General features: G+C 41.2%; 1 protein-coding gene and 2 non-coding genes across 3 annotated transcripts in view; 2 read left to right on the top strand and 1 right to left on the bottom strand.

The window, feature by feature from the left end:
• The first annotated feature begins 5,762 nt into the window (after window positions 1-5,762).
• Window positions 5,763-5,834, top strand: trnam-cau (transfer RNA methionine (anticodon CAU)). The gene has a single exon. It is a non-coding gene; the product is annotated as a tRNA-Met (tRNA).
• A 397-nt stretch (window positions 5,835-6,231) lies between these two features.
• trnak-cuu (transfer RNA lysine (anticodon CUU)) lies at window positions 6,232-6,304 on the bottom strand. The gene has a single exon. It is a non-coding gene; the product is annotated as a tRNA-Lys (tRNA).
• An 8,871-nt stretch (window positions 6,305-15,175) lies between these two features.
• Window positions 15,176-16,059, top strand: part of LOC136764105 (probable polypeptide N-acetylgalactosaminyltransferase 8) — a 52,523-nt gene continuing 51,639 nt past the window's right edge. The window contains exon 1 of the mRNA XM_066717926.1: window positions 15,176-15,458. Within this exon, the coding sequence (XP_066574023.1) occupies window positions 15,266-15,458 (193 nt within the window). The 5' untranslated portion in view covers window positions 15,176-15,265. The remainder of the gene's footprint in view (window positions 15,459-16,059) is intronic.

Here is a 16,059-nt window from a genome sequence, read left to right as displayed (position 1 = left end):
TTATTTATTTATTTATTATCATTATTATTTGTTATTTTTATATATTATGTTGTAATTAAAAATATGATTGTTTAATATGTTTTTGCATTATTATTACTATTATTATTATTATATAGTATTTGTTATTTGCATATATTAATTTGTAATTAAAAATACAATAAAATTATGTTTATCACCTTAAATCAAAAGTATAAAACACACCATGTACATATTATTACAATGTTTATGATATAAAAAAACATGCCCCAGCATTTTAGGGGTTGGAGCCAAATTTGAGAGTAAAGTTTTTAAGCCCTGGCCTACAGAATCCTTTTAAATCCCAGCATTGTCTAAGCCCTGCTATGCGCCGTCAATGCAGTTGTTGGCTCTCTATTAGACAAGAGTCTAAAAATTGCATTAATAGATTAATAGATTAATAATACCCGTGTGCTACTGGTAAACCTTTAAGTTTACATCATACTTTTTGTAACTGTTGGAATATGTTGAGGGTGAGCCTATCTTTTTCTGTGTCTAAAATAAACCATTTTAAAAAATGTAGAGTTTGTAGTGATTTTTCAGGGTTTCAGGGTTTAGTCTTGGGTCATATAAATACAATGTTGTGCTTATTTCTGTCTGTTCTGTGTTTCCTGAAGAGTGATTGCATTTGTCACTGAAGACTCTGTATAGGAAGTTGAAGAAAGTGTTTTGTGATTATTATATAATGTTTTATATTAATACTAGCATTAGAAGTAGTTTTGTATACAGACTGAGCAGATTCGATTTAGCAGGACAAGTAAAGGGTCAACAAGGTCGATTTGTTAGAAACTCCTGTCAGTAATGAAAGATTACACAGTGCCGAAATAGCCTACAGATGTCTGCTGTGAATTTGTTTATGACTTAATCGTTTCTCCAGATAGGCCGGAATTGTTTCTGTTAAAGAACGATTAACACTAGGTAAATGACGACCGTGGGACTGCATCTTCCTAGTGCACATCAAAGACGGACATCTGCTTTGGATCCATCACCTCTTCACGGGAGGACAGATCATAAAACGGACCCGGACCTGTATCTTCTGATTGGATGAACAGCCATAAGATGTTACGTCATTTTTCCTATAAAGTTGTAAACATTAAGTCTCACTGAAGGAATTATTTCTGACGTGGAGCTTCCGAGCGGCTCGATTAAAGTTCTATTTGCTTTATCTCCGCGACTTCTCCACTTATTTCCCACACGGTTCTACAACTTGGCGTCACGAACGAGGATCTGGACTTGCCTCCACTCCCGGGACCAAAGCAAGGGTGAGTACCTTTAAAAATTACCACCCTGTATATTTAGATTTGATCTCAGGATTGTGTTTGGCTATCAGATTGTAATTTATAGAGAACCTGTGGAGAGGTAGAGGTAAAAAAAATAGAAAGGTTGACTGTACAGCGGAGGTTCACAGTAGGGTGAACTCCAAGTAAGACAGATCTGCGGGGAGAGATACCAAAGGAACCAAAAGGTACGACGAGGCCTGCTGAGCCCCAAGTTAAGCAAGGGCCAGAGTTAGTGGCAGTCAATAACCAGACGGAACAGGAGGTACTGTAAAGTCCAACGATATAGCCCCATCGTTGGTAAAGATAGGGTTGGCATTATGGCATTACAAGACGTGTCTATATGTGAATACCTACAAGAGAAGTTTAAGAAACTTCAACGTAAGATGGAAAAGGCAGGATGGGATCCTAACTGGGTTCCCAAACAGCATAGAGAATGGTGGAATAAGGAAAAGAGAGAGAAAACCAATAAAGCTTCCATAATCCTTTGTCAATATAGTGCGAAATTAGAGAAGAAACTAATCGCAATGGATGAGGAAAATACAGCAACAATAAAATAATTAAAAGAGAAAGTCACTAAGATGCAAATAGAGATAGATAATGAGAAAATAATTAGAAATGAGGAAGAGAAAAATAAAGAACGAACTAATAATGTAGGGAAACGATGCGCAAGCGCCCTGGGGGCACATATAGAAGGCGATAAACCCGACTGGGACGATTTAGACCGAAAAGCCTGGGAACATGAATGCGAAAAATATGGGGGATGTGGATTTGGTGCTTCTGCCCCTCCACCATATAAACATTCAGACAACCCCACTGATAATAGAGCAGAGTCTAAACTTTACCCAGATTTGAGTTCATTCAAGTCAGAGAAAGTAAAATTAGCACCCATAGAGACGCGCACTAGGCAACACCGCGATGCCGACGGACAATTTTATGCATTAACAACGTCGGTGCATCGCCCCTTCACACCCAGAGAGAAACACACAATATTAAGCGATCTTCCAAAACTTAAACCCAATCATGGGAATCTGGATTTCTGGGAAAAATTTAATGAGATGTTAGATGTACACCAAATGCACGCTAGAGACGTACATATAATAATTAAAACTAAATGTCCAAGGCCAATCTGGGACGGGTTAACCGCCGCCCAGCAGGATGGTACCTGGATAACAGCTGGAAATGATATTAATAATCTAAGGATCACTAACTTCATCACGGCTGTAAAGACAGCTCACGGAGCAGGACAGGGAAATTGGGGTGTAGTCTGTGGCCTCGTACAGAAGCCAGGAGAGACTTGCTATGATTATGGGGAACGAAAATACACTACTTTTAGAGAACACTCCGGAATGCCGGACACCGAACGTGATAATGCGATCTTTTTAAAATTACTAAAAGAAGGGTTTAGTAAAGCACACCAAGACATCCTCAATATGGGTGTGCCTGTAGGAAACACATATCAGCAGATTGTGCAATGGGCTTCAGAGGTAGAAAACAAGCAGTCAAAAGCTAAAATAAATGCTGTGGCAGCTATATCTGCCATAACACAAAACGGAGGTAAATGTTACAATTGTGGAAAAATAGGACATGTCGCTAAAGACTGTCAGTCCAAATCAACCCGCCCTAAGTGCACTTTCTGTGGGAGGACAGGGCACACGGGGGACAAGTGCTGGAAGGCAGGCGCTCCAGGCGAACACGAAGCGCCCTGGAATCAGACCAAGACAAACCCCGGTCAGCCCAGAGGAAACGCTGAGCTTCTGCAGATCATCCGAGATCTGACAGAGAAACTAAATAGGAAATAGGTCGCCTCGGCCCCCGAGGTCGGTACAGGGGAAGATCCCCGCCTCCACATAACCACACTGTTAGGGGGTCGGCAGTGTTCAATGTTGGTGGATACAGGCGCCTCTGTCTCGATAACCGATCTTCCCCTCCCACTGACTAAACGCAGACCTTGGGTGTAGGCGGCGCATGTATCACAGCCACACTCAGCACACCTCAACTTCTAGAAATAGGCGATCACCTAATACCAGTGTCTTTTTGGGTTTGTAAAAACCCAGAGGGGACAATATTAGGCATAGATATCCTTAGAGAAGCCGGCGCACTAGTGGATGCTAATAATAATCGCATAATATGGACCAATACACAAGGGAATAAAAAGGATACACAAAGATACGCAACAAATTGCGCTAGTATCTCATTCACACCGTCAGCACCTCATATATGGCCAGACACACCACTTGGACACGTATGTCAGGCATTTCCTGATGTTTGGGCAACACATAAACAAGATTGTGGTCTGGCACAAATTGAATCTATAGTTATCCAAGGCCCAGTACACAAAGCACATAAACAGTATCCTATTAAACCAGAAGCTTTTACTGCAGTTCAGACAATTATTCAAACATTGCAAAATGAAGGAATAATACACGAAACGCATTCAACCACTAATTCTCCAATCTGGCCAGTGGCAAAACCAGACGGCTCATGGCGACTTACAATTGATTACACACAATTGAATAAATTTACACCCCGATTACACCCGATTGTAGCCAATCCCAACACTATATTAAACGATTTGAAACCCGAACACTCTATTTTTACGGTCCTGGATATTAGCAATGGATTTTGGAGCCTGCCACTCCACTCCGATTCCCAAGATAAATTTGCGTTTACTGTATGTGACAAACAGTACACATGGACTAGAGTGCCACAGGGATTTCACAACAGCCCGACACTCTTTCACCAGGCAATGGCCAAGACTTTAGAAGGAATAGATCTGTCACCCTGGAATAGTTTAATCATCCAGTACGTGGATGATCTCTTGATTGCATCTCCTGATGAGACTGCACACTTGGGCACATTAATTACAGTCCTCGATGTCTTACAAAAGGCAGGATTTAAAGCAAGCCCTAAGAAAGCACAAATAGGCCTAACTAAGGTTCAATATCTCGGACACAACATTTCACAAGGACAAAAATCTATGACGCAAAATAGGCAAGAAGCCATTCTAAATATGCCAAAACCACATAATGTTAGGGCTGTGCGTAAAGTTATGGGGCTCCTTAATTATTGCCGCACTTTCATCCCTAATTTCACACAAGCCACAGGTCCGATACAGGCGTTAATCAAAGGGAGCCCGGTTCTGTTAAAGAACGATTGACACTAGGTAAATGACGACCGTGGGATCGCATCTTCCTAGTGCACATCAAAGATGGACATCTGCTTTGTATCCATCACCTCTTCACGGGAGGACAGATCATAAATGGACCCGGACCTGTATCTTCTGATTGGATGAACGGCCATAAGATGTTACGTCATTTTTCCTATAAAGTTGTACTCATGTTTGTAAACATTAAGTCTCACTGAAGGAATTATTTCTGACGTGGATCTTCCGAGCCGGCTTGATTAAAGCTCTATTTGCTTTATCTCCGTGACTTCTCCACTTATTTCCCACACGGTTCTACATCACTATGTAGTTCGCAGATTACTCCTAGAAGTCATATAAATAATTTTATGAAACTTAAAATTTGCAGGAATATACCATTTTTGGTTATTATATCCTTGCAATGTTTCCTTGCAATGTTTGCAATATCCTTAAGTGTTTCTCACTTTATTTACAATAGTTACCTCATGTACTTTGTTGCAAGAATTTGGTATAACTTTGATGGAAGAACATTAATTCAAGCCAACAGTAAAAGACTAGGATATATATGGAATATGTTGGAAATGTTATGGAATGACATTACTCCATACAGGTCAGTGTTTCTTTCTGTCCAATGTTGGTGTTGTGAACCAGACATTAATGATTATTAATTATTATTTAAGTATCTGTACACATTTCTTTGGAGTCTTTTTCCACTTCTGACTACATTCCATGTATGATGGTCACCATAAAGTCACCATCGTGTGTGTGTATGTATTTATTAACTCTATACATTTGAACATGAACAAATGATATATACATATATTATATATTATTTCATACATTTAACTATTCACAAATGGTGCTTCACTGTGTCACTCTAAGATAATTAGTGTACTTGACTTTAGTTATTGAAAAATATAACAATGAGATATAGGTATATATGTGTGTTTATGTGTGTTTGCTACTACAGTGAGGGAAAAACGTATTTCATCCCCTGCTGATTTTGTGCGTTTGCCCACTGACAAAGAAATGATCAGTCTATAATTTTAATGGTAGGTGTATTTTAACAGTGAGAGACATAATAACAACAAAAAAATCCAGAAAAACGCATTTCAAAAAAGTTATAAATTGATTTGCACGGGCGTCCAATACTTTCCGACTTCCGTGCCTGCATTCACCATCCGGAGGCTTCGGCTCAAATCGTCTATTCTGGTCCAAAGAGTTCTTGGGAGGGTTACAGGCTGCAGTTCATGCCGAACTACGAGCGCCTGCTCGACGTGAGCACATCATTGGCACTTTTGCGTGAAGGCCAGCTCCCGCAAGTGAGCAGAGTGGCGCAGTGGAAGCGTGCTGGGCCCATAACCCAGAGGTCGATGGATCGAAACCATTCTCTGCTATGACTTTTAGATTCCTTTGCGATGCGTAACAGAAAGCCATATGCTCTCAGAGACCTCACCTGCACTTGAGGACTTTAAAAACTGCAGCAGCAAGTTCGTTTTCTAAGCAATCGTAAAAGGCTTCTCACGCTGACTGAAGGAATATTTATCCATCCATCCATCTGTATTTCTGTCTTTCAACATTTGTGAATGTCAATGTAGCCTGCAAACTCGTGCCCTTGCGAAACACTAGGACGAGGCAAATCACAGCTCTGGGAGAAGCTAGCATTGACAGTCGTTGGTCTCAACTGACAACAAGTGCACACATCAGCCTGCTTCCTGAACCAGCAGGCTTTTACCGTCCCCTTCGCCACTCTACACTTCCTTACCATAAAGAAAGGCAACAAGCAGAAGGAGGCACCCAACGTGGGGCTCAAACACACGACCCTGAGATTAAGAGTCTCATGCTCTAACGACTGAGCTACCCGGGCCTCTGCAGGGGCCGCAGTGCATAACAGCCCGCTGGAGTCTGCAAGGGGAAATGCGGCCACTTGACGGACGCACGGGCGTCCAATACTTTCCGACTTCCGTGCCTGCATTCACCATCCGGAGGCTTCGGCTCAAATCGTCTATTCTGGTCCAAAGAGTTCTTGGGAGGGTTACAGGCTGCAGTTCATGCCGAACTACGAGCGCCTGCTCGACGTGAGCACATCATTGGCACTTTTGCGTGAAGTCCAGTTCCCACAAGTGAGCAGAGTGGCGCAGCGGAAGCGTGCTGAGCCCATAACCCAGAGGTCGATGTAACACACAAATGTAACTTAATGGCTACAGAACAGAAGGGAACATTCATATAACTTTTTTAAAAGTTGTCAATACTGACAATTAAAATTACAGTTATAAGACTTAATACGGCTTATTGAATGCCTTGTAGTTTAGTTTTTTATGTTTATCTAGAATTGAGCCAGACGTGTCCAGAGGATTCAGGAACTCGATCACTTAGAAGCAAGATTTGTGAATACAATTGATGCTTATTATTCCTTAATGGCTCTGCTGAGTGATTTGAGTATACGATCTTATATATATGTCTTTTGTTGTGTTTTGATCTGGGGATCTGTAGTGGCTACTGCATATTTACTTATTTATTATTAAATGCGTTTTTTAATTGGGCTTGACTCTGTTGACCACATATAAGACGTCAGCTTTTTAAATAACTGTGTTTTGCATAATACACATTTTAGAAATACTCTCTCAAGCTTCCTGCATCCATACCTCACAGGGAGTGAGAAAACGAAGCATTGATAAAGTGTGATTGTAGCTCTGCTCTTCTGCAATATATGTCTACAACAGCAAGAACGGACTCTGGAAACACTGCGGGCTACAGGACGAGGACGAGCAACATTGGATACAGGATAAGAGCAAAGGATACTTTTGGGGATCAGCATTTGCAGGTCAAAACACGGATGTAGTCGTTGTTTTGCTCATTGGGCCAGGTGTCGTGCGCCAGACGTTTGCATGCCACTCAAAATGACGGTTGAGACATTTATTTAAAAAAAACAGGGCTTAGGTCTCTTTAAAAATGTAATGTAGACAGATATAGGTACCACTCGTATCAGTGGCACAGTGGAGCTTTATGGTTCAGGCTAGCTGCACGTACACTAAAGTAAACAAACGAGATTCTTTAAAACTTCCTGACATCAGATGCAAGAGCTCCAGCAACCTCAGCTACCTGAGGCTGTAGCCTATCAGATCCCCCCGTCGCTGTAGGTCAGAGGTGAAGGCCCAACCAGGCTTGAGCACTTTCATGAATGGAGGAGCTGAAAATTGAGGTGCCGCCCTCTTGTTGTGTGGAGGCGCTGCTCCAGGGATGAAAACAGAGAAGTAAAGTTCGACCACTCTAACTTTAGGAAAGTGTTTACTTTCTTTTGGGACGGTGTTGGAGCAGAGCCTGCAAAGAAAATAACTGCCTCTGAGTTACCGGAGGGCTGTGATCACGCTGCTCTCCAGCATAAGAAACTGGAAACCTGTGTCGCTACTCTGTACAGATTATAAGATCATCTCGAAAGTCCTAGCCAATCACTTAAAGACTGTCATGAGTGAGGTGGTGCATCCAAATCAGACATACTGTATACCTAACAGGTCCATTTTTGTAAATTTTTGATTCGGGTCTAAACATTTTTGTTTTAAAGCTGGTATCATGGCTTTAGATCAAGAGAAAGCTTTTGATAGAGTAGATCAATTGTATTTGTTGAAGGTCCTCGGTGCCTTTCGGTTTAGTGTCGGCTTTATTGAGAAAATCCAGCTGCTTTATGGTGATGTTTTTGGTGTACTGAAGATAAATGGCATTTTAAGTGCTCTGGGGTTCATACATGTGGGGGAGTATTTTTTTGAAAGAGTATTTTTCAAATAGAACTGCATAGCCTTAGGGTGACCCTGTTGCCTCTGTACTACAGTAGTCTCCTGAAGGCCTGGAGCTTGTTCAGAATTGTCAGCAGAGATGCTCAGAGAGGTTCAGTTTCTATGGTGTACTGGAGGAGCCTCTGATTCTGAATCCTTTTTTCCAAACACAGCTAGTGTAGCGGTCGCATTTCACGAGTGTGTTATTCATACCAGGAGTGGTGAAAGTCGGGCAGTTGTTGGCAGGGGTGTCGCAAGGGGGTAGGCAACCCAGGCAATTGCCTGGGGCCCCCGAGCTGGAAGGGGGCTCCCAAAGAGAAAACACCATCAGCACCCCCCTCCACTCTCACCGTATAAAACACTGTCAGCCCCGCCCCCACAGGTCTCACCGGAGAAAGCACCATCAGGAAATATTTTGCCTAGGGCCCCTACAGACTCTAGAATCACCACTGCTTGTTGGACTTGAGTAATTATAGGTGGAAGGTGCCTGAGGTTTTGGCTGCAGAGCTGGGCAATTAACTTGTGTAGTGGAGTGGTTTCTAAACCACGTCCGTAATGCGCTGCCAATAGAGGGACTGGTTTTGGTGGAGAGAATGCTTAGGCAAAGGAGGGCCCCACAGCCTGACTCTGAGTTCCCCTTGTTAACGGTGTCCCCAGCACTCAGTCAGCACACTAATGCCTCAGTTCCACTGGCTTAAGCGTCCGTGCCGTGCCATGCCATGCCGGACGCGTCCGTCCTCAGACGCGTCCCAGAGCTTTTTCTGCAAAACCAGGCCATTGTGAAGTCCGTCCCTCTGATGGGAGGAGCAGCAACTGTGGGTTTCGTTTGTGTTTCGTTTTAAAAACATAGACAGAGAACAACACTACGAGCGATACAGCCTGACGTGGAGAGGACTTGTGTGTCTGTTTTATTATTTCTGCTTTACATGATTGAAGACAGCGTAATAAATACACGTTTCTGTTAAGAGATATTAGGAAGAGCTAAACGTGTATAGACAACATTATATTCATATATATTACTGTAAGAAAATGTTTCCATGTGCAACAATAATACTAAATAGCAAATATGTATTGTTATTATTATCGTCATCATTTGTGCTAGTATATATGTGTTTTAAACGGCACAGCGTGACTCCCTTATTACTCTTTCTGCAGATTTGTAACTGCAAACAATACTTTTTGCTGAATTATTTATAATTTACTTAACAGTCACACACATTTCACGATTAATCATCCAGATAAAATATAGCAGGTTATAATTTAACTAAAGTGTGCACGTTTCAGTCATGCGTTTATGGACGCATTTATTAAACCAGTCCTTAATGTTTTAGAGGGAAACCCAGATCTGCTGTATTTATTCATTAATTTAACTTGTAAATGGGCACGTTAACTAAATCGTGTTCGCATTCATACTGATTGTCTCTACAGATTGTCCTGCACACCATTCACAAAACACAGCCTGAAACACCATCCAGCTGTTCATAAAATATTAATAAAATTGTCTGCTACCGATCCGATTATTATCCTTCAATTTATTTTTAACTTGTCACGGCACTGCACCGGTCCTGTGAAATGTAATGCACTCAGATATTAACTGTAAGCAGTCATTGTCTCTGTATGTGGATTTCACTCCATGCTGCTAATAAAACGAATTTCTTCGTGATCGCACACGGCACTTGAGATTATATCTTCCGACACAATGTATCTGATCTCTTCCCTGTCTGTCTGCAAGTCAAGCGCACACCTCTCTCCTGAAAGCAAATCATGTCCTCAGTGGGTGACGGATGCTTATGGACACGTCCAGCACCAGATTGTTAACCCTCCACAAAACACGGACGCGTCCAGATGCTTAGCCAGTGGAAACGGGGCATGAGGTGCTGGGGCATTAACTGAAGGTGGAGGGGAAGCATGTGTACAGGGCTTGCTTGAAGGTTCATCACCAGCAGAAGCTCCAGCAGTTAACTGACAGTTAGGGAAGTTAGGGGTGGGGGAGGATTTTGAACCAGCTTTGCGTACTTTGTACAAACCTCCACTGCAGAAAAGGTTGGGGGATCTGCAGTGGAGGATCTTGCATTCCATCATTGCCATCAACTCTTTTCTATCCATCATTAAGTCTGGAGTTACAGACAATTGTCCTTTCTGTTTTCTGAGGGAAACTGTTTTTCACTGCTTTTCTTTCTGTGCCAGACTGAGGTCATTGTTTAGGATGATGAAGATGCTGATTGGGGGTCTGGGTTTGCCATTTACTGAGGCAAGTTTTATTTTTGGTTTTAAATACAGGAAGACGAGGCAAAGCATTTTTCAACTGAGGCCAAGTTTGCCATTTTAAAAAGCCGGAAGAACAAAGTCAAAGGTTTTATCGCTCAGGATCCTGTGCATCTTTTTAGACATCTAGTGCGGTCTAAATTCAGGGTAGATTTTCAGTTCTACTGTGCTATGCAGGATTTGGACAGCTTTGAGCTGCTGTGGTGTGTAAATAAAGTGTTGTGTGAAGTGGAAGGGGGTGTTTTAGTGTTGTTTATATGATGTTTTCAAAATGCTTTTTTTTCCTTATCCCAATGTTTTATTGTTGGCATCATTATATTGAGTTGCTGTTTTATGTGTTTTTATGTATAAGATTACTGTTTTTACACTTTTGCTTGTAGTGGTTGGTGGTTGGTGGGCAGTTGCCGGGGCACTGGCATGAGTGAGGGCAGGAGCCAGGGCAGGAGCAGCAGAGGCAACAAGCTCAGTCTAATTAAAAAACAGTAAAAGATTACAGATACAAATTGACACAAGTTTGTTTCAGACAAGGCATGGATATTGAAGTTCAGTATTCACTAAAAGTCCATCTACGGCAAAGAGGACAGTACTTACAGAGGCCCTAGCAAAGGGGCTGGAGTGGGGCTGTGAGAAAGGATACATAGATTAGCATGTTTAAGGTAAACAAACAAACAAAGAGCGATGATAAAGTTGATTAAGTTTATTACATATACCTGAACAGCTTTCCTTGTGGAACTCAGAGTGGGCCATGCTGTAGCACCATGGGAGCCCCCAAATCATGATTTTGTAAACTGGAAGGGCGGAAGCACACAATAATATACATTTAAAATCATACATACTTTTGTTATCTTACTTTGAAAACACATTTGAAATCATACCATTGATGCACACACTTGGCCACTTTCTATCTGTCACTCAAACCTTGGTGCTGTTTGCATCACCACCATTTAGAGACAGTCGTCAGTAGCCTATATCAGAGGTTCACAAACTGTGAGGCGCAAGACCCTTTATGGGGGGGCGTGGGTAAAGAGCTGAGTCAAGACTAGACACAAGAAATCCCAGAGGGCATCTGACAACTGTTGATTGCTGCCCCGCTGAAATTGCACAAAATAAACTGATATATTTTTGTACACTTACACACATTAAAAACAAACTGTACTGTCGAGATTCACAAGAGTGGAAACTGGGTCTCAGTTACTGGATTCTTCCATATCCAATCCTGGCCAATCAGAATAGAGGACTGTCAGGGAGCAGTGTCTGTGAAAGCTGCTAATTGGTAGTTTCAGATCAAAATACACAGCAGTTTATATGATGTGATAATTATGGTAAAATAATTACATTAAATAAATACATAAGAATAACTTGCAGCTCCAAAATGTCATCGAGTGGTGGTAAACGAGCTCGTCAGGACTCTCTGCTGCAATATTTTGTAAACGCATTAAAAAAAAATACATTAAATGCAATGTGACAATTTTTGAAACTGCAAAAAGTTCTGAACTTTATTTTAAAATACTCATATAACACAACAACGTTATTAAATAAATTCGGAAACATACCTGTGCGTTCAAGTTTCAGTGAAAACAAAATATTTAGCAATAGCTGGCTGTGTGTGTTTTAATGATATTAGTTTGTTTGTTGCTCCTCTTTCCTTTTCTGTCATTGCTAGTTTTGCAGAAGGGTGTCAGATCTGTCATTGTCAGCCAATCACAGACAAGAAATAACATCCCACCCTCCCGTCAATCTTCATTACAGCTACATTAAGAGCCAATCAACCATACAGGCTTTAAAATAAAATCAATATTATTATTATTATTATTATTATTATTATTATTATTATTATTAACTATTGAATACTAACTAACTTCTGTAACTAAGTTGATTCAGGCTCATCTGTACTAGATGGAGTAAGAATAGAACATAAGAACATAAGAAAGTTTACAAATGAGAGGAGGCCATTCGACCCATCGTGCTCGTTTTGTGTCCATTAATAACTAAGTGATCCAAGGATCCTATCCAGTCTATTTTTAAATGTTCCCAAACTTTCAGCTTCTACCACATCGCTGGGGAGTTTGTTCCAGATTGTGACAACTCTCTCTGTGAAGAAGTGTCTCCTGTTTTCTGTTTTGAATGCCTTGAAACCCAATTTCCATTTGTGTCCCCGGGTGCGTGTGTCCCTGCTGATCTGGAAAAGCTCCTCTGGTTTGATGTGGTCGATGCCCTTCATGATTTTGAAGACCTAGTTCAAGTCCCCACGTAGTCTCCTCTGTTCCAGGGTGAAAAGGTTCAGGTCCCTCAATATCTCAGTAGGACATTGCCTTCAGACCTGGAATAAGTCTGGTTGCTCTCCTCTGAACTCCCTCTAGAGCAGCGATATCTTTCTTGTGGGTGTGGTGCTCAGAAATGTACACAGTATCCCAGATGAGGTCTAACTAGCACATTGTACAGTCTTAACATTACTTCCCTTGTTTTAAATTCTACACTTTTGACAATATAACCTAGCATGTTTTGTTGGAGAAAGTGAGGAGTCCACATAAACTCCTAGGTCTTTCTCATGCGATACTTCATCTAGTTCTATTCCTCCCATAGTGTAATTATAGTGGACATTTCTGTTACCTGCATGTATTACCTTGCACTTGTCTACATTAAATTTCATCTGCCAGGTGTCGGCCCACAACTGAATATTATCTAAGTCCCTTTGAATAGCTTGTGCCGACGAGATTGTATCTGCTGAGCCACCTATTTTGGTATCATCTGCAAATTTGAGAAGTTTGTCAACTATCCCAGAGTCCAGATCATTAATATAGATTAGAAAAAGCAAAGGCCCCAATTCTGATCCCTGTGGAACTCCACTAACAACCTCACTCCAGTTAGAAGCAACTCTTCTAATCAACACCCTCTGTTTCCTATACATCAACCAGTTCATAATCCATCTACTTATATTACCCTGAATGCCTACAGCTTCCAATTTGAGGATCAGTCTTTGGTGTGGAACCTTACCAAAAGCTTTCTGGAAATCCAAGTATATCATATAATATGCTTTCACCTGATCTAGGTTAATTCATAGAGAGATTCCAATTTAAATGGACAAATACAATTGTGAAAAGTGAAATGAAAACAGGTTTTAAAGTATATTCATCCTTAGTAACGAACCGAGTTCTCTGTGGCGAGGAACAACGTCATGTGGGAGCCACTGGTGGACCCCCGGAAGGTGCTGATGCCACCACTGCACATAAAATTGGGCGTTATGACAGTTTGTCAGAGGTCTAGATAAGGAGTCGGCAGCCTTCAAGTACCTTCCAGACTGCTTCCCTAAGCTGTCTGAGGTAAAGGTCAAAGCCGGTGTTTTCGTCAGACCGCAGATAAAGAAGATCCTGGAGTGCAATGAATTCCCCAAGAAGCTCACTAATAAGGAGAAAGTGGCTTGGAACAGCTTTGTCGCAGTGTTTCGGGGCTTCCTGGACAATCACAAGGCGGAAAACTATGTGGAGCTGGTTGAGACTCTGGTGAAGAACTAATGCACAATGGGCTATGGGATGTTCCTCAAAGTCCATATCCTTGATGCTCATCTTGATAAATTCGAGGAGAACATGAGAGCGTACTCGGAGGAGCAAGGCCAGTGCTTCCACCTGGATATACTGGACTTTGAACAGCCGCTACCAAGGTCAGTATAATGATAATATGATGGGAGACTACATTTGGTGGCTGATTCGTGAAAGTGATTTACAGTATCATCATAAATCTCAAAAAACTACTCACTTCTAAATCTTCTGTAGTCATTTTTGTATTACTTTAGTATAAATACATGTTAATTTGGATTCATATGTTGTTTTTTTCTGACTTTATGTGAACGAAAAGACATCAATTCACCCATTTTCTCATTGGAAATAGGTACATTTCAAAATATCACTGTCCATCCGTAACAGCCCAATACCCCACACCAAGAAGGAAATAGGTCTTTCTTGGGTCTCAATGGGTGGTATCGGCGATTCTTTCCCCAGTTTGTGTCTATTGCTGTGCCCTTGACCAATTTCAACACCAAGGCAGCCAAGAACCCAGTGGCGTGGAACAAGGACTGTGAGACCTAGGTTCAACTCCAGTTCTACAGAGCCCAGATTTCTGCCAGCAGTTCTTGGTGCAGGTTGATGCCTCAGCCACAGGCATTGGAGCCATGTTAGCACAGGGGAAGACAGGAGAAGAACGGCCTGTACTTTACCTGAGCTGCAAACTCCTGCCCTGGGAGACCCGGTATCCCCCCATTGAAAAGGTGTCTTGCCATCCCGCCATCCAAGACACCTTCTCCATCTGCTGGCATTGCTCCAGAGGCCAGCCAAAGCCCAATGCCAGCAGAGAGGGTGTTCTGAGAGGAACTCAAAATGTCTGTCTGTCTGTTAGAATCTGTGTTTGTTTATTTCTGACTTCTGGATATGGCGCTCACACAGGATCAAACCGTGCGTCAGCATATGTGCTGACTTAATCGAGCCGTCTATTCATCCTGTAAATATTTTTGCACCTTGAGTTTTTGGGGTATGTGCTGAGTGCAATCCTTGCACCGAGTGCTACTGTGGCTGAGCCATTATTTGTATGAGACTCGGGTAGCCCCCACCTTATAAGGTGGTGAGAATACTATATCTGCCCCTAGATTAATAGAATCAAACTTTGACCTTTTAAACTTCTTTACAACACTCATAAAATAACAACAAGCCTTTTGTTGGTCAAATGAATATAGGTATGCTATTTTACATATATCTAAACACAGCAGTATAGGGAATATTATTGAAAGAGTGAGAACAGGTAAAATGAGAAGAAGCTGGCACACAGGTGTAGCCAGCCTGCTGATCATAGCAGCATTATTAATTTACATAATAACTACAAAGCAAGAGGCTAATTTTCTTCAGAAAGAATTGCAGATAAGTCACCAGATTGGCAGAGCAAAGAATGCTGATATCCTGCAAAGACTGATTCATATGGAACTATTAATCAACAAAACATGTAAGTTAAAAAATGTATTGAGGTTTTTTTTCCTCTCTTTCTTAAATGTGAGTAATGAGACATTGGGTGAATCTTTAACTATGGCCATTTAATGGATACAAATCTAAGTAATTTAAAATAAAGTGCGCAATTAAATAAAAAATACAATCAAATGCTACTAACATGAAAAAGTTCAGAATCAAAACAAGTCTCTGTAAAAGCCACCCTCTCGGAAACTATACACTTAATTCACATTTGCACACAATGTGAAGCTTGGAGACGACCCACCAAAGTAGTACTGTGCAGTGAATACAATGTGTTACTGTGCCATTGGAATTAAAATTCATATTGCTTAAATGTAATTTGCAATTTTAATTGACTAGTCTAGTATAGTCTAGGTTGACTATACGTTACAAAGTATAATAAATTAAAAAGCCATCACTTACCATTGGGCTATAAGAATAGAACAGCAACCTACTGATATGTAGGAGGATTTGGCAACATTATTTTGAAAAACTGTGTTAAGTAAAGTGTACAGATAATATGATTTTGATTGTAATTAGTAGACATTAATGAACAGATAGGGATCACATCAATTCATAATGGAGAGAGGAAAAGTTGT

The sequence above is a fragment of the Amia ocellicauda genome, chromosome 12 (genome assembly GCF_036373705.1).
Source record: "Amia ocellicauda isolate fAmiCal2 chromosome 12, fAmiCal2.hap1, whole genome shotgun sequence".
NCBI classification, from domain to species: domain Eukaryota; kingdom Metazoa; phylum Chordata; class Actinopteri; order Amiiformes; family Amiidae; genus Amia; species Amia ocellicauda.
This window is presented reverse-complemented; position numbering and strand designations above follow the sequence as displayed.